This window comes from Rhinolophus ferrumequinum, chromosome 4 (genome assembly GCF_004115265.2).
Source record: "Rhinolophus ferrumequinum isolate MPI-CBG mRhiFer1 chromosome 4, mRhiFer1_v1.p, whole genome shotgun sequence".
Classification (NCBI taxonomy): domain Eukaryota; kingdom Metazoa; phylum Chordata; class Mammalia; order Chiroptera; family Rhinolophidae; genus Rhinolophus; species Rhinolophus ferrumequinum.
In genome coordinates, this window is record NC_046287.1 from 96,803,121 (window position 1) to 96,825,031 (window position 21,911).

General features: G+C 37.8%; 1 protein-coding gene across 1 annotated transcript in view; it reads right to left on the reverse strand.

Annotated features, from left to right (window-relative positions):
• Positions 1–1,737: 1,737 nt before the first annotated feature.
• The window catches only part of SACS (sacsin molecular chaperone), an 83,846-nt gene continuing 63,672 nt past the window's right edge, over positions 1,738–21,911 (reverse strand). Inside the window, 34 exon segments of the mRNA XM_033104216.1 lie at positions 1,738–3,501; positions 3,503–3,567; positions 3,569–3,669; positions 3,672–3,698; positions 3,701–4,105; positions 4,108–4,131; positions 4,134–4,220; positions 4,223–4,252; positions 4,255–4,458; positions 4,461–4,503; positions 4,505–4,620; positions 4,623–4,916; positions 4,919–4,993; positions 4,996–5,166; positions 5,169–5,225; positions 5,228–5,264; positions 5,266–5,319; positions 5,321–5,383; positions 5,385–5,459; positions 5,462–5,508; positions 5,511–5,534; positions 5,537–5,649; positions 5,651–6,053; positions 6,056–6,433; positions 6,436–6,481; positions 6,483–6,596; positions 6,598–6,650; positions 6,653–7,510; positions 7,513–7,662; positions 7,665–7,886; positions 7,889–9,598; positions 9,601–10,632; positions 10,635–11,661; positions 11,663–14,619. Of these exon segments, the coding sequence (XP_032960107.1) occupies positions 3,087–3,501; positions 3,503–3,567; positions 3,569–3,669; positions 3,672–3,698; positions 3,701–4,105; positions 4,108–4,131; positions 4,134–4,220; positions 4,223–4,252; positions 4,255–4,458; positions 4,461–4,503; positions 4,505–4,620; positions 4,623–4,916; positions 4,919–4,993; positions 4,996–5,166; positions 5,169–5,225; positions 5,228–5,264; positions 5,266–5,319; positions 5,321–5,383; positions 5,385–5,459; positions 5,462–5,508; positions 5,511–5,534; positions 5,537–5,649; positions 5,651–6,053; positions 6,056–6,433; positions 6,436–6,481; positions 6,483–6,596; positions 6,598–6,650; positions 6,653–7,510; positions 7,513–7,662; positions 7,665–7,886; positions 7,889–9,598; positions 9,601–10,632; positions 10,635–11,661; positions 11,663–14,619 (11,477 nt within the window). The 3' untranslated portion in view covers positions 1,738–3,086.

Here is a 21,911-nt window from a genome sequence, read left to right on the forward strand (position 1 = left end):
CCGGTATATATATATATCTTCTATGGGTTCTGTTTCTCTGGTAGAACCCTGGTTAATACATGACAAATAAAAGTTCGTGTAATTCCTATTTTCTCCCAGCACTACACATTTCATCCTTGACATCTACAAACATTTGATGTACAGAAACGTCGGACTGGCACTAACAGAAGACAAACCCCACTATCCTCAACTCAGACCTGGGAACAAACTTTTGTTTACTAAACACCGATTTGAACTTTCACCAACATCGTGCTTGGGCTCTCAGCACTCCCCACTGCCCGCCCCTAGTTTTTAAACTAATTGGACTGTGCAAGTTCTTCACTAGTTTCCTCACGGGGCTATGAACAATTCAGCCATCCTGCTGGGGACATTTTTATCCCTCTGCCATCGGCAGCACAAAGCCTGCTCCTCCTGGCTGCGGGGATGTCAGTTCCAACCCCTTTCTACACTGCATGCTACTCAAGAGCAGCTCCTCTACAAACCGCCAGATAGTCTCCATTTTCCTCTAATACGAACAACAAAACAGGAAAGGAAAAAAAAAAAAAAAAGCATAAAATAAAATGAGTTCCGGTCCAAAATTCCTTACGCTGAATTCTAAAATCAAAAAACTCTTCACAAATGAACACTTTCCAATACGTCATCTGCAACCATTGCTGGCACCACCTGACCTAAATTTAGATGAGGGCTATTTATCAGGTCTATGTATTTAATTTAGTGTGAATATTCATAGAGTCACTGCAAAAATAGGAATGTGTTTGATTGAAGGGTATTGCCCAACCCAGATGGGAATGCTTCCTTAAAAACTTTCTAAATACAAATTCTGAATATACATTTGAATGCAAGGGTTCCCTATAATGGATTTGTGAACCTGTAAGTTTTTAAAAAAAGGAAGTCTAGAATAAGACACAAAACTCCCAACTAGATTAACTATCACAAGGCCTGACAAGGCTTCTATGTACGTTTTTAAAGTCCAAAAGCAATAAAATATCTTTCAAGTGCTAAATCTGAGTTTCAAAGTAGGAAGCACTTCTTTAAGAAAGGCCCAGAAAGCTGAAGACCCAGTTTGGGTGGTCCCCAGAACAGAGAACTCTTAGTGTGGTCTGCCTAACTTTGAACCTCAGGTATAAAGAGGAACATTTCCTATCTGTTAGGGCTCAAGTGTGAATTAGCTCCAAACACGAAGCCTCTCCTGAGGCAAGGAAAATATCAAGTCAGGCTGTACCTACAGAAGAACCGTATTTCATGATGTATTTCCAAATACATATACATACCATATATACCAACTATTGTATTTCCCCAAAAATACGATCTAGCTGGACCATCAGCTCTAATGCGTCTTTGGAGCAAAATTAATATAAGGACCCGTTATTATATTATATTATTATTATATTATATTATATTATATTATATTATATTATATTATATATTATACCTGTCTTATATTAATTAAAATAGACCAAGTCTTATGTTACTTTTTGCTCCAAAAGATGCATTAGAGCTGATGGTCGGCTAGGTCTTATTTTCAGGGAAGCACTATAATCTCATTCCTTTAAAAGGTGAAACACAACTCTTAATTAAATCAATAAGCACCTAATAAACCTCATACTTTATATTCAATCAAAAAAATTTACTAAAATTCCAATATAAAAATATATAGGAAATATCCCATCCTAGTATTTCCAATAAACAGACATATACACACATATTGAAACTTATATATAGGAAGATATGAAGCTTGATTTTCAGTGAACTATTTCTCAGGAAATACCAGTTACAATGATTTCATATGTACATTTGCTTTATTAAAATTATGGCACTTAATAGCAGAAATAATCACACGGCTTCACATCCAGAAGCAATAGAATAGTGGAGGTGCAAACATTCCTTATTACCAATAAAAGTAAAAAAGTTTTAATATGTTCCATAAGCCCTTAATTGCATAAAATATTATATTGAGCATCATTACAGCCAGCATACTTGTATAAACTAATTGTCATTACCTTTCTTTTACAGTCTACAAAAGAAAATATGTTTAAATACCTATGGTAGGACATTCAAACATGAGGAAAATAAATTTCAGGTTCTGAATTCATTCATGGAGAAAATACAACTGATAATTCCTCTGTTTATAATTACTGGTTATTGTCACAATGATTTTACAATTTTTCATGTTTTCAAAGTGAAATCCAAAAAGCCCCACTAAGTGCCATGTTGAAAGATGGAAGATTTAACTGCAGCACCTTTAGACAACAAAAGATTGCATCCTGTTCACACTATATAAATTATAACATTTGTGGAAAACATGTACAAACAAACATAAAGCAAATGTTCTGACTGATACAGTTGTTTTGGTAAGCAGTTCTTAGAAGCAATATTAACATCTGTGGTAAGAACTGCCACCATTTTAAGTTCCTGTATGCTATCTTCATGAAAGAGGAAGCTTGTAAACATAAGGTGTAAAAAACATTTAAAATAAAGATGTAAAGTGCACTCAGTGCACCCTAAGAACTGTCTGCATACTCTTAATCAAGTAATGTTCAGGATTAAAATACGGTACCATTTTTTAAATGTACTGAGTATTTAAGATGTAAAATTGCAACAAATTCATAATCAGATCCAGCTGATAAGAAAACAGCACATCCAAGAGCATCCACTTAAAGAAATGATAAAACTCCAAGACTCCCCTTAATCGTTTAAACCAATGAGCTGTCCAGTGTTTCATTAGCCCCTTCAAAATTACCATGTTAAAAAACACAAAATTAACTTCATCCTAACTGGAGACACGTACAGACTCTTCTCTAACAAACTGCTAAGCTTTGGTTATATAAAGTGCAGTTTAATAATGTGCCATCCTAGCCATTCAAACACATCTATCAATTTTGCAGTTCACCACCGTCTTCAAAATAATTTCCTTTTAGAGTTGGTCAAGGTTGTCTGTCAATATTCATGTTCATGACAACTCCAAAATTCCTCCCGAACAATCTGCAATGTGCTTCACAATTCCTAAGTAAGAGGCAACGGAGCTTACAGAAGGTTGTGCTACAACACATTCAAGATCTAGCTCTACTTTTTTTCTTCAAGTATTTTCATACTTTTTGTTGTATAAAATTTTCAAGTTTTATTATGATACAGGCAGTACATTCCATCACCCTCATAGCAACCTCAGAAGTGAACCTGTCATTTGGAATCTGTGGGAAAGGAAGCAAATCAGGATATCTTGTTTTCAAACTGTCAACGCCATAAGCTTCCAACGTATGGACATCATTTGTCAGTCCTTCAAGCTGCTGGCTATATTCTTCTATTTTTTGTGCAAGGGCAGTTGGCTTTACATCTTTATCGGACTTCCCCCTCACAGCATAGTCAGCAGCAATCAAAGCTAATTTGGTAGAAAGGTAACATTTAAAGCACACCCATTCATTGGCATTCTTATGAAGATCATTCCTGGCAGCTGAAAAATTGGCTCTCGCTTGTCTTAACCATCTACGTGCTTCAACTGGATACCAACTGCTTGAAAGTGGGAGGAACAAGAAACCTTTGAGAGTAAGTCTGTCCGGCCGAAGGTTGGCATTATTTCGTTATTTTGTTGTTGCCTTTCAGATTTATGGCTTGTTGCTTCTTGATTCCATGAAGTATAAATCTCTGAAATGAAGTACTTGTCCGACTGAACAGGGATGCTGATGTTGAAAATGTCCGCCTTAGGCTCTGTCTGCATTTTGATCTAGAAAAGCCTGTTTCTCTAATCTGCTGATTTCATTCTGCAAATGTTTGAAAACTTCATTAGCAATGTCATGATTCTCTGGATTTTGTCAGGGTGCCATTTCAATACAACCGTCTAATATCTTTTTTCTTTCAGATTCTGGAAGCTTCCAAGCTTGCTCCACCACTGTTTCACTTCTTTTTAGAATTTCTGGTAAAGAATTCACTTAAGCTTTTTGGGGGAATGATGTTTGAAGATGAGTCTTGTGGCTCTCTTTACCAGAGAAAAGAGAAGGAATGCTCCGTATTCCAGGGGCTAGAACTCTGTAGGGCTGGTTGGTTGTCGACGGGGCACTGTCTCTGCTTTGAGAGCTTTCCTCAGGCCTTGAAAATTTATACAGATCGAGAAGCTAACTATTTTATATTCACTATACCAAGGTCAATCTGATAGATCTTTCCTAGAAAACTAGAGTTGTCAGCATCTTCTCTTTCAACTTCTTGTACAATAATTGCATATGTATACGTGGCTGGTAGGACCCATAGATATCACCACCTCAGCATCAACAAGGTACCCAACATATTCTCCTGGGTAGAAAACATTCATCGGATCCATAAGCAGAGTATAATGAATTTCAGCAGGTATTGGCGTGCCGGGCATTGGAAGTTCAAGTTTTGATGGTTCTGAAGAGTCATATTTCACTCCTAAACTGTCAAGTTTCTCACTGATTCTGTAAATATCATTGCATCCAGGCATAGCAATTAATACGAAGTGTCAGAAATCAAATTGTCAGTTGCTGATTTAAGTGTTCATTGCTAATGCTAGTAGGAAATTAATGTCTTTACTGTCTGAATGTTGTATGTAGAGCAGGATGACGGCATTACCAAATCTCTTCAAAAAAGCAAAAGTTTCACTTTTACTGTGGGAATAGGATTAAAACCTTTAACTCTTAATGTTGTTTGAAGCTTTTCAAACAGGACACTTTTAATCCTTCTCTTAGGGGCTTTGCAAAGTCTTACGGCTTTTTCTTCATTGGCCAGGAAAGCATTATCATTTTCATGCTTCATAATTCTAATCAGTCCTGTAATGAACTGTTCAGAAGACAGGAGTAACTGCAGTCTTCCCTGGAGAGAACACAATGCTCCAAACTGACAAACCTTGGGGGTCTCTTCATCTAACTGCTCTTCAAGTATACTGCTCAATAAACGAGGCCTGAGTTTTGAGGAAAGAGCATTATCAGCTTCGTATGAAATCCGTGGTCTTTCCCTAAGTAGCACTGGCTAAGATCCACCAACATTGCACACCAATATTCCCCTGGATTCTACTTTTGTAATGCGGTGCATCATCAAACACCAAGATGCTGGACTTCACCAATCGGCCATCCTGACTTGGAAGGTAAAGTGCAAGGTCGCGGACATTCTCAAGATCACTCCTCACCTTGACTGAATCGTTTTGCAGACTCTTGAACAAGCAGAAACTACTCTCTTAACTGTACGCATTTCATTAGGATCTAACTGTTTTCCTTCAGACTTTTGAATATCCGGCTCAACACTTCAACATACTGTTTAGTTTGAAATAACATCTTCAGTGCCTAAATGTTTGAACAACTGATGAAAGGTGCCAAGTTTCTAAGGGTAGCTTGTACAAATAAGGTTTGAAATCAGATTCATATTCCAGGTTTATCACTACCCTCTTCAGGCTTCAGAAGTTTCCAGCCATCTTCTACCATCACAAAAGCAACCCCCCGCAGGCTGAAAACGAAACTCCCCGTTTTTCTGCACTGAGAAATTCATATAGCTACCTTAAGACCTTTCTCTCGTTTTCACCATTTCTTCATCAAAGTTGTTATGTTGCATAGGTTTCTGCAGTTATTAATACCTTGTCAGAGGGGATCCAGGTTTACATTATGCAGACTTAAGACTTGTTCAAGCTGTTCTTGCGGACCAAGGTCACTACTGCTTGTTCTTTGATACTCAAGGTGTGGCTTTCTCTGGAAGAATGGGACAGGATGTCCATAACAGCTGGACCACATCACACTGCTTGAATTTTGGATTTACTTGTGCTCCATTGAACTTTATAAGAGGAAGTGTTCCATTTACCTCTTGATATTGAGGATGAAATCTAATAAATTCCGCAGGGGCCCGCTCAGGACATAAGAATGGTATTAAAGAGAGTTCTTTCAGAAAATTTCCAGATAATAAATCCATTCGTTCTTGGAATATATGATGGAGAAGGATATCAACTGTATTTTGCAATGTTTCTTTAGACCAGTTTTCTGTATTAGCTCTCACACTGATTTCCTTAGCAAACTGTAACAACTGCTGCTGAGAAAGTATGTACTTTAGCCCAATATTCCTTAGAATTCCACCCAAGAGGTTCATAAATGCAACTTGATTTTGGGTTTTATAAGTTGTTCCAATTTTTTAAAGAAGTCCTTAGGAATAAACAATTTTTCAGGAAGCATAACTTCAAAAACTCTCACAGTTCGATCGTAGAAATGCTTTGCTTGCTTCAGTCGACTGTTAGCATCATAGATTATCAATAAACCTTCCAGTTTTTCAAAGAGTTGTTCCTTGATTTCTGACAATTCCTCAATACTTGATAATCTATTCTTCAGATAGATCAAATGCTCTAATTTTGCATCATATGAGAGATTTTCAATTTTTGGTAAGAGGTGTTTCAAATATACCTCAAGCTCATCTACAGGTTCACAACCAACTACCTCATATAGTTCTTTAAGTGTATTTTTTCTTCAAGAAATGCCGATGATGACGATTGTGTCCATTTTTTCCACTTCAGCTGAAGGAATACTTTTTGTAAGTACATAGCACGTTCCAAATTTTGCAATGCTCATGTAGCGACCACTGATGGATTTGTAGCATGGAAGTGACTTTAAAATTTTTTATGTCATCTTGGGACATCAAGTGACTCAAATTGCAGTTGAAATACATCAAAGTGCTTCAAAGTCATTTTCTACTAGCTTTTCAGTTCTAAATGTTGAAGTTTGGACCATATAATGTACAAGCCCTCAAAATGCTTGTGGGCTCTCAATGTTTGCTGTGTGACATGACAACAGAGGAACAAATGCACTGTCTTTGGAGCATATTTTGTTCAAAGCAAGCTGAATACAGCCAGCTTTCATGAGAGCATGAAAAACTTTATCACTTTGGGCATTTGGAAAAACTGCAATGTGCAGAGGGCTTAGGGGAAGCAGAACATCCCCTTCAGGAACTACAAGCTGACTGGACGAAACAGTGAACTTCGTTCCCGGAAGCAATGCCCAGTCTTTCAGGGTATCGACAACAATGTCAAATGTTGGTTTTGTTTCTTCTTGATCTTCTTTCACATTCACAGACTCGCTAATAAAATGCCATGCATTCTTAAGCCAAGACTCACTTGCAAAATTGTCTTTCCACTTTGTACAATTTTTGGTCTTATATTCAACGAGGCAACACAGAGGACAACAATCAGCAAAGCTGGAAATGTCAAACACTTTTGCAACTTTGCAGTTCAATAAAATATTACTGTATTTCAAATACAATGTATTCATGAACAAGTCTTTGCGAGATGGAATCAATTCATGGTATGTTGTTAGAAACTTGGGTCTTTTTGCATCAAAAGTTTGCAGAACACTGTCCAGTGTAATGAGAAGGGGCAGTCCCTCCACTTCCATCTCATTTTCTTCGGCATCCTTAAAACAATAATCAACTAAAAGTTTTAAACTATGGAAAAGTTTTAGGTTAGTCTGCTGGAGACGACAGGGCAGCTTCCCAATATGGCAATTAGTATCAGGAGAGGAAAATGTCATTAAAAACATCTGACATCAGCAGGAGTTACATAACTAACAGGAATATCTGCATCTATAAGACAGTGGTACAGATTAGCAGTTTCATCACAGTTATAAACCAAGTTGAAACCAATTTCTAAAAGCAGGTGCTTTAGTCTATAGACATTCTCTGCGACTGTTTCCGTGTTGTGATGTTATAATCTGCATTTTTAAGGTGTTGTAATTCATCCTGTAGTAAATTGTCAAAAAATGGTCTAGTTTTATTGGAAGTAGACATATTAATCCAAGTGATTATAACTGCAGAGTGCAAATCAGAGCCATCGATATTTGGAGCCCGCACAACAGGTAAAAGACGTTTCATGTCTTCATGGATGCAACTATAAAGCGCTTTCACTAGACAATAAAATCTGGCTGTAGATCAAGCCTGTTAACTGGGAAAAATGATAAAAACTTCTTTAAGGTGTCCTTTACAACGTGAATAGGCGTGTTCTGTAAAACTGATAATGTGGGGTCAGAACCAGGGAAATACCGCTTTTTTAACTGGATCAGTAATTCGACATACGCGGGAGCTATTAATGCCGTCATTAAGCTGTTATTCCAGTCACTTCGAACACCAACTCCATTATCATCACGCCACAGATTTCTTCTGGCTGAATCTAGAGCAAAGTGGCCATTCATATGAAATGGCAATCCTGTCTCTAAAGAGAGGGGCAAAAAACAGAAGGCCCTATGGGGTTTTTTATAGTTGTGAGTAATGCAGGCAGCGACTCCACCACGTGGGAAGAGAGTAATATCTTGGTTCTTGTGAGCTGATATAACGCTCTTAGATACTTTTTCCATACTTGAAAAACCTGATCTATTACAAAGGAGCCATGTGGTAAGATTTCCTTCAGAGTCCTCAGTATCCATAGTATAGGTGATCTGTTGAACAGGTATATCTTTGAGCTGCCTTTTTTTGGTGACACTATCAATTACGGATGCATGAAATTGTTTCCTTTTCAGTCTGTCTCCATCAGTGATTTTGCCCTTTACAGAATACAGCACATTTAGTGCTCCAGTAGTTTTATCTATTTCACAAATAGAAATTTTTTCCATGTGATTAAGAAACATTAAAAGTTCTGCCCCATCTGACCGCAGTTTGTCCAAAAGATTCTGGACCATTCTGTCTGATGATGGAACCGATGAAATTTCTGAAACTTTTGCCATTTCTGCATTCCGAAGAGGAAATCTGAACATTGTGCAATTATCCAGTTTAAAGTGGGTTCCCAAATAAAGATCTAGGACATCTGAGAACTGAGTCCTAAAATCTGCATCCAAATCTCTAAACATGCGACCAGGACTAATGGATGTGGCTCCTGGTGCATATCTGGCATGAGGGTCAAAAATACACAGGATGTCATTGCCAGAAATAAAAGAAGGGCAGTCTGTAATGTGATACACAGAATTGAATCCTATTCCATATTGTCCCGTTTTATAAGGATTTCCTTCTTTGGTGCCTTTTCCAAGATTCTGAATTCCTCTGACATCATCTTCTGTAAAAGGTTGGTTGTTATACACACAAAGTGCTGGCCCCTGCAGTGGGGCCCACTTATCGTCAAATATTCTATCCACTGGATGCTGTCTAGGATCAAACACAAAACAGATTTCTGTGGCCTTTGCATCATCAGCATTTTGAAGAAGTTCTTTCAACATTTCTTTTTCTGAAGGATAGGCATTAAGGATACTCTTGATTCTGCTAGTCAGTTTTTCTTTCTGTCCAAATTCAGTGCCAAGTGTTGTAAAACAGATGTTGGACGCGTATCTTTCTAAGGCTTTATGTCGCTTTGGTACTGCTCCTAGTTTTACAGCCACTTCCCTGGGTATATCAGCATGGCAATATTTTACAGTGGTATCCTTCACTTTTATCCAGGGACAGTCATTGTAGCATAAAGATTTCGCAGGGAGAAGCTTAAGATTAGTATCTGGCAATAATATTTTGCCATAATTTTTCTCACAAAATTCTTGTTTCTTTTCTCTAATGAGACTCCATATTCCTTCACTAATTATCCGCCGGCAAAGCTGAAAATTTTCTTCTGTTATTTGCTTTGTTCCTCTTTCTTGATCAATAGATTCCAAACAAGGGCAAAATCTTCAACAGTAAATGACTGCCTTACGCCCACACTTTCAAAAAGTTCACGGAAATTATTTTTATATTTATTAGGCAACTGATAAAGGTATGGTGCTGCTTCAAAATTCAAATGAAAAGAAACTTTTTCTGAGTCAACATAGGCATTCTCAACTAGGATGAAGCTAAAGGGCTTTAACTTTTCAACAATTGATAGCTTAGTGGTTTCATTTTGCATCATTGCTTCATGAAGGTATTTGTAGCAAGCATTTGTGATATTCTCCTGGTACAATGTAATTCCATCATCAACTGATTTTGCAACTTCTTTCAACTGGTTTACAACCAGATCAACTGTTGGCTTCCTTAGTAATCCCAAAAACTCTTTAACAGCCAATGGCACAGAACCACAGCCTCTGAAGGAATGTGAGTTTTCATTTAGAATTGGCTGCAAAAGACAAACTACATCTTGATGCTCAGCTGTATAGAGGTCCGTTGCTGCAAACATGGTTTCAGGTTTAAAACTGTTGCCTTTCCAGTCCAAAGGAAAACCTGCTGGTTTTGTTAGAAATGGAAGGAAGGGGATAGTTTGGTACTTGGCAGCAAAATCCTTTGCTCTTGGATCCCTTATTTTTAATTTTTCATCAATAAGACTTAACAGGATACTACTCCTTAGACAAGCAGCAGCATGATCACTTTTATTAATTTCAGCTACTGACTCTGCACGTTCAAGCATGTCATCCCATAAAATATCATCTTTCGCCATGCCTAACTGAACTAGTTTAATCAAAATAATAGGATGGAGATAATCCTGAGTAGAACCGTAAGGAAATCGTCCATCTTTAGTGTCAAATAACTTTGCAACTCGGCCTTCAGGGTGAATTAATCTTGACGGTAAAACCAGAGGATGCCCCTCCGAAGAGCAAGGAATACACGGAGTCACACGAAGAATTCCTGCGAATTCATCAACTTTTTCATTTAGAACAAAATTCATTAAAGGATCTCTGAGTTCGGCTTCAATTTCTTGAATATTAGGAAAAAACACTTCTGAAAGAATTGTTTCTCTGAAAATGTATTTTCAAGCAGTATCTGTTTGCAGCCAGCTTCTTCAAATCCTAACTTCACTGAAGAAGGAAGTTCAACAGCACAAAGGTTTTTGGATCCAGTCTTCTTGAGGTATTTCAAAAATATCTTGAAGGCTGCTGGACCAACATCTCTTCTTTTAAGTATAGAGTCATCTAGAAATCTCACATTCTTCATGGAAACCCACGTAGATCCATCCGAGAAGACTCTGGTCAGTTCTTTCCCTTTTCCATGGGCTATATCTTCATAGAATCCTTGACAAATTACAGAAAAATCATCGTGAACTGAATCAGGATCAGGCCACACTGCATAGTAAGTATAATCCATGAGCTCCCCACTGATGGCCAGGTCACGGAGGACACTGAGTGCCTCTAAGTAAGCTTTCACAATGACGTGTCTCATGAAGGTGTTATTCCATCGTCCTTTTGTATCTGTCTTCCAGATTTCTTTCCTATTTGAAGTAACAGCAAAGCACCCATTGATGTGAACTGGCAATCCTGTTTTTATGCGTAAAGGTAAATAGCAAAACACCTCTCCAATGTGTGGCTTCACAGCCCACTTCTGGTCCTGGATTTCAGACAGCAGAACGCCTACTGCCCCACAAGGAACCAGTCCTAGTCTTCTTCCACTTTCATTCAGGGAAAACTTTAGAGCATCGCCTGTATCCATGCAGCTGCATATAAGCCACGTGGTGCATTCTACTGTTTTTTGTGGCAACTCATCTGATGGTTTCTTTGATTGGCCAGACTTAGCCATTTCAAAGAGGGCAGCTGGGTCGTCATCTGGACCTCTAAAGAGTGGCGACTGTAAATCTGCAATCCTTCTGAACACGTGGTGAAATTCTTCAACTGTGATCTGAAGAACGCAAGATGACTTTGGTGCATCAGTAGGAAGCTTTTTATGACTACCGCTGCAAGTTTTCATGAGCCCTGCGGCTTCTTTTAAAACACTTAAGACAGGGGCATTCAATGCTTTCGAGGAGCAGAATTTTTTTTTTAATTATTACTGTATCTTGCGCTAAGCTGGGATTGCTCTCCTCGATTTTCAAGTACTTCAAATACATTGAGTTCACACTCTGAGTGAAAATGATAAGCCTGTGTCCACAGAGACTAAATTCATCCACCAGAGAGTAAATATCTGCTGTATTATAGCAGACACTACTAACTTCACTCACTTTCGCTTCTTGTTGAGTTCTGAAGGACAGTCGGAAAAGAGTTCCATTGTAGCTGTACGGGGTTTCTACAGTCAAAGGTAACTGACAGCCAAACACGTCTATAAATGGTTTGAACTGATTAGGAAATTTCCTAAGTCTTTTCTGTTGCTTACTCCAATTAATCTTGATCCCAGGATTAGATTTGTCTTTGATGTGTTTACTGATGTGGTTGATGTTTGGATCGAACATTATCATGAATTCTCGACTCATAATGATGGGAATGTCGGTGATATGGTACACAGAATTAAATCCAAGACCAAACTTTCCAACTTTGTCAACTTCTTCTCTTTTTAAAGATTCCCCTAACCTAGTTATGTTCACAAAATCTGAATCTGAGAATTCAGAATTATTGAATGACCACAAAGCGGGTCCATGACAAGCTGCCATCCCTGGGTCCAGGAGATTCTCTCGAATGTCCATATTTCTTCTCATGTCAATCATGAAACTGCATTCTGTGGCATTTGCATCATCAGCATTTTGAAGTAGTTCTTTAAAAATATCTGACACTGAAGGATATTCTTCCAGAATATTTTTAATTCTTACAGTAAGTGGTTCTCTTTGTCCTGACTGCTCAAATCCCATGTTTTCAGGATTGATCAATCTTGTACTCAGGCATGGGACTTTCAGCCATTCTGCAGTTTTCATGGGTATGTCCTCATGCACCAAAATGATTGGTTCCACTGAATCTTCAAGTAAGTCATTAAGGTCATCAACTTTGATGTCACAGTAACAGCATTCATGAATCGGCTTCATGATAAGTTTAGAAGGGTTTCTGCTATGATGTATAGGAACTGGTGTGTTGGGGCTTACTGGAATCTGATTGCTATATAGCCATCTGATAATATTCAACATAAGATGAAGATTTTGTTTGCTTTCCTGTTCACTGAGGTCTTGATCGCCTTTGAGATATACCTTCTGAATGACCATGGAAATATGATCTGATGTCAACTCTTCTATTGAGCCACAGACCTTAAACAATTGGTGGAACCTTGCCATGGTTTTTGGCACACTATGCAAATAAGGCTGAAGGTCAAGATCATGGAATGGTTTTATCACAGCTTGGGTGAGGGGACAAAATTTTTTGCCAGTCCAAACCCATGGAAATTTTAAGGCTCTGAAAGCATCTTTCCCTTCATTTAAATTATCATGCATGAATCCATAAATTTCAAGCAAAATATGTTGGAATTGATAGTAGTCTTCATCACTAAAAGTTTTTGAAGTATACCAATCAACAACAATTTTAAAGTGTTTCAAGACAGCACTGATGCTAGGCTTTGTGAAGATACCTAAAGCTTTTTCCAAGTTTATATGGACACTTTCAACAAGAGGAAGTGCTGAGCCAACTAGCACTGCATGGGCTGCATCACACATATCCGGTGGTGCACAAAGGTTACAGACATCTCCTTTCCAAACCAAAGAGCCTGGATAATTTGGAGGCCTTTCCTTGCAAGCCGGAACCCATTTGATTTTTTTCAACGTCATCTTTCCTTCAGATGACTGCAACAGGGTATGATTCTTATTTAAAACCAGTAAGAGCGTTTTGGCTTTCTTGAGAAGAACATCCTGATTTGGACAAGAACTAACCTGTAAGGCTTCAATTTTTTTGGCCACTTGCACGATATCTTTCTCTTTGAGACTGGCTTCGTTTTTTAAACCAATCTGTCTTAAAGAGTGAAGAATATCTGGTGAGGTAAAAACTGAAGGTGGGAAGCAAGCTTCTTCTTCATTATAAAAGAGGTCCTTTAGTACTTCTATATCAGGATCAAAGAGTTCACTTGCTGATACCATCCGTTCCTGTGAAATCTGAATGAATTTTAATGGCATTAACCAATCAAGCACATTTGGATTCTCATTTTTAAGAGAGGCTAGATTCTCAAGGATCCATGACATAAGGTGTGTTATCTCGTCATGTGAATAAAATGCATTTTCAATATCTTTTAAAACAAGCTTTAAGCAACTAGTGGTCTTTAACTTCTCTATTTTCAACATGTTTGCCAAGCGGATAGTGGCTTCGTCACTACTGTCTATCACTGAAATAGAAAGTCGCAGAGCTGGCGGAATTTTGGCAGTATGGTGCAAGACTTTACAACCTTTCAGTTTTGTGTAAGAGGAAACTCCCTGACCAGATGAATGGTTAACTCGCTGGAATATTGTCAATTCCTGAATTATTCTTTTCTCCTTTTCACTGCTATCAGTTAAACTGGCTAAGAATTTCCTCAGGGCATCTTTGTGCGTTGGAAGTAGCGAAGCTATTTGACTACACAATTTCTGCAATGGCATCTTCTCCATTATCTGCAGAACAGCACTTGGCAATGGTGAATGAATGTATTTTTTAATCAGTGGATGTTGTATGGAGGCATCTAATTTTTTAAGGACAATCCCTCCAAGTTTCTGTACAATGTCAGCTACAAATTCTGGAAGCTGTGCTTCAGGTTCATCATCTAAAATGACTAACGATGGAATCCTGAGTCTAATGAGCTCCACACATGTCTGACCTTCTTCTAGTGTAGTTCTAGGGATAAGTGGCATCTCATCAAATAAAGTCAAGTCCTCTGCAAAATGTATATAGAGATTCTTCCAAACCATTTTGAGCCATGAAACAGATGGGTGATTTTTGTCTTCATCAAATGGATACCACTGAACGATCAAATCTCTGCCAGGCCAGAATGTGTTCATTACTTCTTTGATAAGACGTGCAAATCGTTCTGGGTTTAGAAGCTGCAGCTGAGTACATGGTCTTCCTGTAAATCATATACAGACATATTATAAATACATATAATTTAATTCTACCACAACTTACTTATTTTTCTATTCTTGCCAATTAGATTGCATTAGAAAGTCCTTTTAAGAGTTTTAAGTACATTGTAAAAATGGAAAAATTCAGCATAATGGTGCTAAAATAATTTTTAAATAATGATAGAGAATCAAATCCATATTTATAAGAATCTATGGGAGAAATAATTCTCTCTGGAAAGTGCGTAAATAAATACATAAAATGCATGTACATGTGTTTTAAAAATTACCCTATAATGTTCTACAAATGGAATCAACATGAAAAATAATTTTTAGTGGTTATTTGTCCATAAATAAAAGCACCAAAGAAAAGTGGATAAAGTTTAAATAAGTACCATTTTATTTCGGGGTAAGTGATTTCTAAGCAAACCCAACATGAATCTCTTTTCTCATGTTTCCAGGAGCCACATGACTACAGAGGGTAACAAGAAGGGCATGAAGTAAGGACAGAGGCTGGAGTCTCAGCCTCAGCTGAACAACACTTTCTGTGATGAGACAGAAAGGAAACTTTCATAGTTTCCTTTCAACCACCCACTAGAAGTGTAAGTTAGGTGTCCCTTAATCTTTCTAGGACTTGAATTCTCTCATCTGGAAAAAAAATGGGGTTGAGGTTCTAGGTCTCAAGACTGCTCTGCATACATGGCGCAGTAGGGAGCATATTCCCAAGTTTTCTAGAGTAGCTTACTAGCAACTAACTACCTATGAAATAAGTGTGCTCTTCAGAGCCCTGGTTTTTGCAGAAATGCTTCAGGGCCAAGCAAAGGAGCAGAGGGACAGCGCTGAGAAGGTAGGGGTTTTCCACCACCCAGCAGCACCACTTCCAGGATGTTTCATAGACTAAGAGACTGATAAGATTTTGTCTGCGGAAAAAGGCTTTAGCTGATTTTTAACCACTGGTTTAGAAAATAAAATTTTATTTCTAAGTGCATTTTGTGTTTCAGAGTATTTATAATACAAATAGGAACAAAATTTTAAAAATAACATTATATACCTATAGGTATGTATTTGTCCATATAGAGAAATAGCATCTCATATTCAATCTTTGGAAAACTAACATTCAATTTTCTTTCTAAGCACATAGAATTTCTAGACTCTTAAAAGACTAATTTTGAAAAAAGATATAAGAAAGGGTGCACCTCAAACGCCTTGACACTTGTATATCATTGTATTTTACCAAGGAAGGACATCCTTATTTCAATCTTACACATCAGGAAGATGACTTTACCTTCACCAGGAAAATTACCTTTCCTGTTGCAACAAGACCTTTTAATATTACTGCCACAGAAGTTTAAACAAGGGCACATTTTCACAACTTTTCAAAGCTACCAATACCTAAATTCTGAATATCTTCAGTTTCTACATTGTATGATTTAGGGTAAGTCATAAAATCTTGTCAGGAGTCTGACTAGTAGAGCCTCCTTGATCTGTGAGTCCCATTAGAATATAATTTTTATAATTAATTTTTAAAGATAGTGTTCTAAAATAATGCTTACTGAATTAAAGAAACAATAACAGAATATCCAAATCATAATTAAGGCAAGGATATAATATCAAAGATACAAAACGAGTTAGAAATTAAAGTTCAGAACACTCAGAAAACAAAAAATACACACCACACTATGTTCTATGTTAATAACTGCCACATAACATGCATTTTGTAGGTAATCCTCTCCAATATCCTTGCATGGAATTTGGCAATTTACAAAACACATACCTACCTTCAGGAAAATTATCTAATATTAATGTATAAATAAAATGCCAATAAAACACACACACCACATGTAGCATGCGACTAACACACCAGTCATGCTCAACTGAAAAAAAAAAAAACAGAACGGAAAATAAAGGAGAGAGAAAATGTAGTAAGACACAATTCTAAGTACATAAGTCAATTCAATCTGAAGTCCTGATTTTTATTTGTTTTGTATGTAAGCCTTTAGCTTTGAACCCTAAAGTATAAATGCTAACACAGAAAAATGTCTTCATGTCCTGGGTTAGAAAGCCACTCAAATTCTAGAGCAATTCTAACAGTGTCAGCGAAATAACTGATAGCATTTTAATACGTGACTTGTGTTTGTGGCCTAGCCTTTAAAATTATCAGCACTGTCAAAAGAAGGTAACTATATAGCGCTGAAAGTGTTCCTAGAGACACGAAGGTTTTATCTAAGCTATTATCAAATATTATTTAATTTAGAAATAACTCTTCTAAGAGTAGTGTTTGCTTTACTATATAGATCAGTCCAAAATAATAACATCAACACGCTGAACCATGATTGAATGACTGCACTACGTTGCTATTGTTTATGTTTAGTTAGATGTTTACGTTCAGTACTAACTTTGTGCAAGATTTTCAACATGGATGGAAACAGGATATTCAGTCTATTTCAAAATATACTGAACTGAAGAACCTCAGCCCTTATTGCTTTTATTAACTGGGAGTTTACTACCCTTGACCAGACTTTTCCAGTCACAGCCAGCTGACCACTCTGATGACCCGAGCCTGTAAGTCCAGCAACTGTTTCTTTATACTTTTCTTGTACAGAAAGGGGCAACGGCAGCTTTGATGGCTGAGTTCTAACAATGCTCCACTGTGCAGAGATATCCAAACCTCTTTGTAAATACATATGTGATAAAGTGAAGGTCCAATTCAACAGTAAACTGTAGTCAGTCAGATCTTCAAAGAAACAAAAAGGACAAAAGGAAAAGAAAATGACCCAACCAAGGAAGGAAGGAAAAGCTGCATGCCAAGGAAGCACTCGATTTTGGCACCCCACAAGTCTAGCAGCAGCAGAGCAGGCAAGGGGGGGAAGGGGCAGCAGAAACTTCCACTCTAACGTGGATGGAGCAGCCAAGATGGTTCCAAAATAGCACTAGGGACCAAATCTTCTCAAGAAGTCAGCACTGACACTGCTGCCTTCCTTGCTTCCATCTTGAATAGGTCGCACTAACTGGAAAGATCACATATAACCCAGAGCCCTAGGGCTGGGGGCACTAGGCAGCCCCCTTCTAGCAAGATTTTGTTTTCCTCTCTGATTAGATCTTAAAAATGTAAGATATACTGATTAAGATTTAAGGGTATATAATAATAGTAGCTGTGAATGCTAAGCCACTTTTAATATAAGGTAGAAACCAACTGTAATATTTATATGAATTATCAGTATAACAATGGCTTAGTTTCTAAATGAATTTCAATATAGGATAGCCTGCTTCACAGAAAAGATTGACTCCAAAAATACTAATTACCATAAAAAAAATTCTGTAAAGCAAATGCATCCTCTAAGTTTCCACATGAAACACGAACTGGGGGAAAATAGTGTAAGTTGAGTCAAACACTTTTTATTAAAAAAAAGACAGTAAAATGGCGCACTAGGCACTGTAAGAACAATCAGCCGATTGTTCCTAATGAAAGCTGCATCAGCCACTTTCCTTTCCGCCCGCTGGTCCCAGCTTCAGCTACAGTCCACACCACGCTACGCTCCACGAAAGGTCCTCTCACTTCCTCCTCACAGCCCCACAATTGATTCCTGCTGTCCTTTTTAACCTCAGTATTTATGTGCATCGTATAACAGAGGCGTGCTCATGCTCACAATTTCCCTTCAAATACCACAGCCTGATGTACCAATTTCAGCATAATTCTTTCATTTGAGACTAAATGTTCAATGAAATGAATGTTTCCGAGTCATTTAAATATGGCTTTATTGTGGTATGTGTTACAAGCACCTATATACCTATATCAATAGTTTCCTCTCTCCTTTAGTAGTTATTACCACCAGAAAAAAAAAATTGTTGACATAATTTCTAGCTACTTAGGTAAATGAAAAAACAGGATTCAAAGACTCAAATGAACAAAAACATCAGGCTACAAATGAACACGTTTAGTAGGTTATCATACCTGAATATCCCCAGAGAAGTTGTTGTGCTAGAATATAATTAAATCCGTTCTTAGAAAAAAACAGAATTGTCACAATTTTCACATGATGGCTACAAAAATTATTCTGTATCTTAAGATAACACTGTTTTGTAGCGTCTTAACAAATTATGTAAAAGAAAAGTCACAAACAAAACTCCAAACATAGCAGAATATACCATACTTTGCCATGTATAATGTGCTCCTGTGTATAATGCGCACCCACGTTTTTGGCCCAAACTTTCAGGGAAAAAATCTTGCGTTTTAATTTTTAATTCAAATTTTTATTTGTTTACATTTAGGTACTTATTTTTTGTATTATAAAGGACTTTCAGCATTTATTTTTTTAACATATTATGGTACAAGAAATTTTATGTAACAAATAACTACAAAACACAAGAACAGATACAGGGAGCAAGAAATTTTATGTACCTGTAACAAATTTACGATATTTACGCATCCTAGAAAGCCAAGAACTATTCATCATTGCAAGTTTGTCGTAAATTCAACAAAACTGATTATGGTATTCCAGGGTATTATTTTACACACAGATATCATTACTGATTTCTAGAGTTACACTTTTAACTCATAAGCATAAATAAAAGAATTAAAAACATTTAAATAGACACGGAATTAGTCCTACCCATATATAATGCGCATCCTTATTTTTCCCTCACAAATTTGGGCAAAAAAGTGCACATTATACACAGCAAAATATGGTACATTTAAGACTTACTGATGCATTTCAATGCAAGCTAAATCCAAACTACATAAGGGCAGGGACTCTTAGTTCAGAAAGAAAGCAAAGAAAGGAGAATGTACTTTATATGTGTGAATTACATTTCAACAACAGAAATAAAGCAATTTGATAAGCTCTCAAAGGGCTTTTTGTACAGGCTGTCATCATATAATATTCAGATATTCTGGATAAGAGTTAAGAAAGGGAAGACATCTAATTTTTACAAAGTTTTAGAGTATCTCTACAAAGTATACAGTTAATTCATTAATTCTGACTTTATGAAAAGAAAGGGAGATTTTATCCTGTATTTCCACCACTTGCTTATGGTAACCACCAATAATTACAAACTTCAAAGAACAGCTCCATGAACAGCTAACCTGTCCTCTGCCAAAAGCGTGCCATTTATTTGACCAAGTACATCTCTACAATTCTGTGAGGTGTTTGTGTATTTGGGTGCCTTGGGCTAAACTTGGCAGCAAATGCAGAGACCACTGGTCTTACCAAAGGAATTTAAGTTTTCTAACCTTAACATCCTTCCTATTACATGAGAGGCCTTTTGTCAGTCGGTCAATACTGACTGAGTGCTAGAGACAGAAAAAAATAGACGTGGTCCCCGACTTTGTCTCAGTCTAACGGGATAATTATAAATGATGAAACAGGTACAAAAGTATGCGTGTTACGAGGAGCTCAGTACTATGTTAGCACAGACGGGCTGTGGGAAGATGAACACGACATAGTGAGACGAAGGGTTTGGCGGAGGACATCACGCACCACATCTAAGGGACGAAAAGAACAAGCAGCCTCCCAAACATGAGAAAGACCAAGGGAAATAATGAAGGAGATTATCAATAAGAATCAGAAGAGCTAACAGGATGCAGCCTTGCCACGTACCGGGCATCTCTGTAATACCCACAAAATGGAGCCGGATAATGAAGAGCCTCACAGGAAGTGTTAAGGATTTTGGTCTTTGTCACAAGGAACAAGGGGAAGCCTTTGAAAGCTTTTCAGATAAGAAGTGGGAAAATAATATTTTAGAAAGATAATCCTAGCAGTATTGTGTTGTAATCCTAGCAGAGGCAAGAATGGATGTGGGCAGGTTTTCGAGGTCACTTCTGCATTCCAGGTGAGACATGATGGTGGCCTGAACGAGGGTAGGGGTGGGGTTGAGAGGGAGAAAGGCTTCCTAAAACATGGCTCTGTGGTGTGACAAGAGGCTGGAAGTCATGGCCAAGAACATTCTCATGGCACAAATCCTACACCAACATCTCTGGAAGACTGCTGATCCAAACTCCTGAGGCTGGTGCCTAAAATTGCTACTTTTTCTAAGGATTTCTCCCTACACATGAGGTACTATTACCCCGTAATGAATAGTACAAACCATCACGAAGCTGTTTTAAAATGGACAGTGTGAACATGCTATCCCTCCAGGCATGAATTCTGCAGTCTCCCCCTGAACGCTGGAGACAGACCAGGTGCCAGCTCCACTATGACGTCCCCCGACGTGCCACCCGCCTCCTGCACCAACTCGATTCTCAGGATGTGAAGGAGGACCAGTCATACTAACTGACTGTATTCTTTACATTACTGCCCCCACACAGCTCTGGGCTCCTTCAGTTTACTCATCTGTGTATTATCTCCATCTAGCACGATACCTGGTACTCAGGGGAAATCCAAACAAACGTCTATTGAAGAGTCTTTGGTCATGAAATGGAACAAGGCATGAGGCCATATGGAATAAGTATGAAAATATTGTAAATATAAATAGGATCTTGGTGCCAACCTATCAGGCATTCCTAACATTTGTCTGACATGACTGCTCGTTTTTTTTCTGTTTATTTCCTCCAAAACCCATTTACCGGTTCTTCTAACTATTCCCCAATTTCTTACAGTCACCCATTTACTCAAGTAACTTAATACAGAAATAATCTAGACCTGGAAATAGGAAAAAAAGACAAAAACATAAAAAACAAAAACAGAACCACAGTTCCAACTCTGCAAATCCTCCAGCTTCAATGTCTCTCAAAAGATGATAATAAGGTTCTATTATGTCACGACCATGGAGTAAAAATAAGATAATAGAAGATACTTATTTGAAAAAAAAAAAAACTAAACCACAGGCACAATACCAGAGATTTGCTTTTTCATCTCTGCACCCCTGCTCCCCCAATATACCATACGGAAGCATTAATATGTCCAACCAAACTTATCAACCAGGCACTGGGAATACAAAATTAAAATAACAGACTGCCTCGGCTCTCAAGGAGTTTATCGTCTAGCACAGTAGAGACATGATTATTTTAAGGCAGAGAGGATTAAATGGACTATGTACTGGGCTCCGTGAGCAACGCAGAGGCATGTACCTCAGACGTGCATGGCGGTGGGGAGTGTGGGGAGAGTTGTTACAGAAAGCCTTCGGAAGAGACTTGTCTGCTGAATGTTAAAAGATGAACAAAAGTCAGCAAAGTGGAGGATGGGAGGAGAGTACTCAAAGCAAAAGGAACACCATGTACATAAATACCGATGTGAAAAAACCTTTGTTCAGTAAAAAACTAAATTTACTGAGCACCCACCTTGGAGTAGGCACTGCTACATGG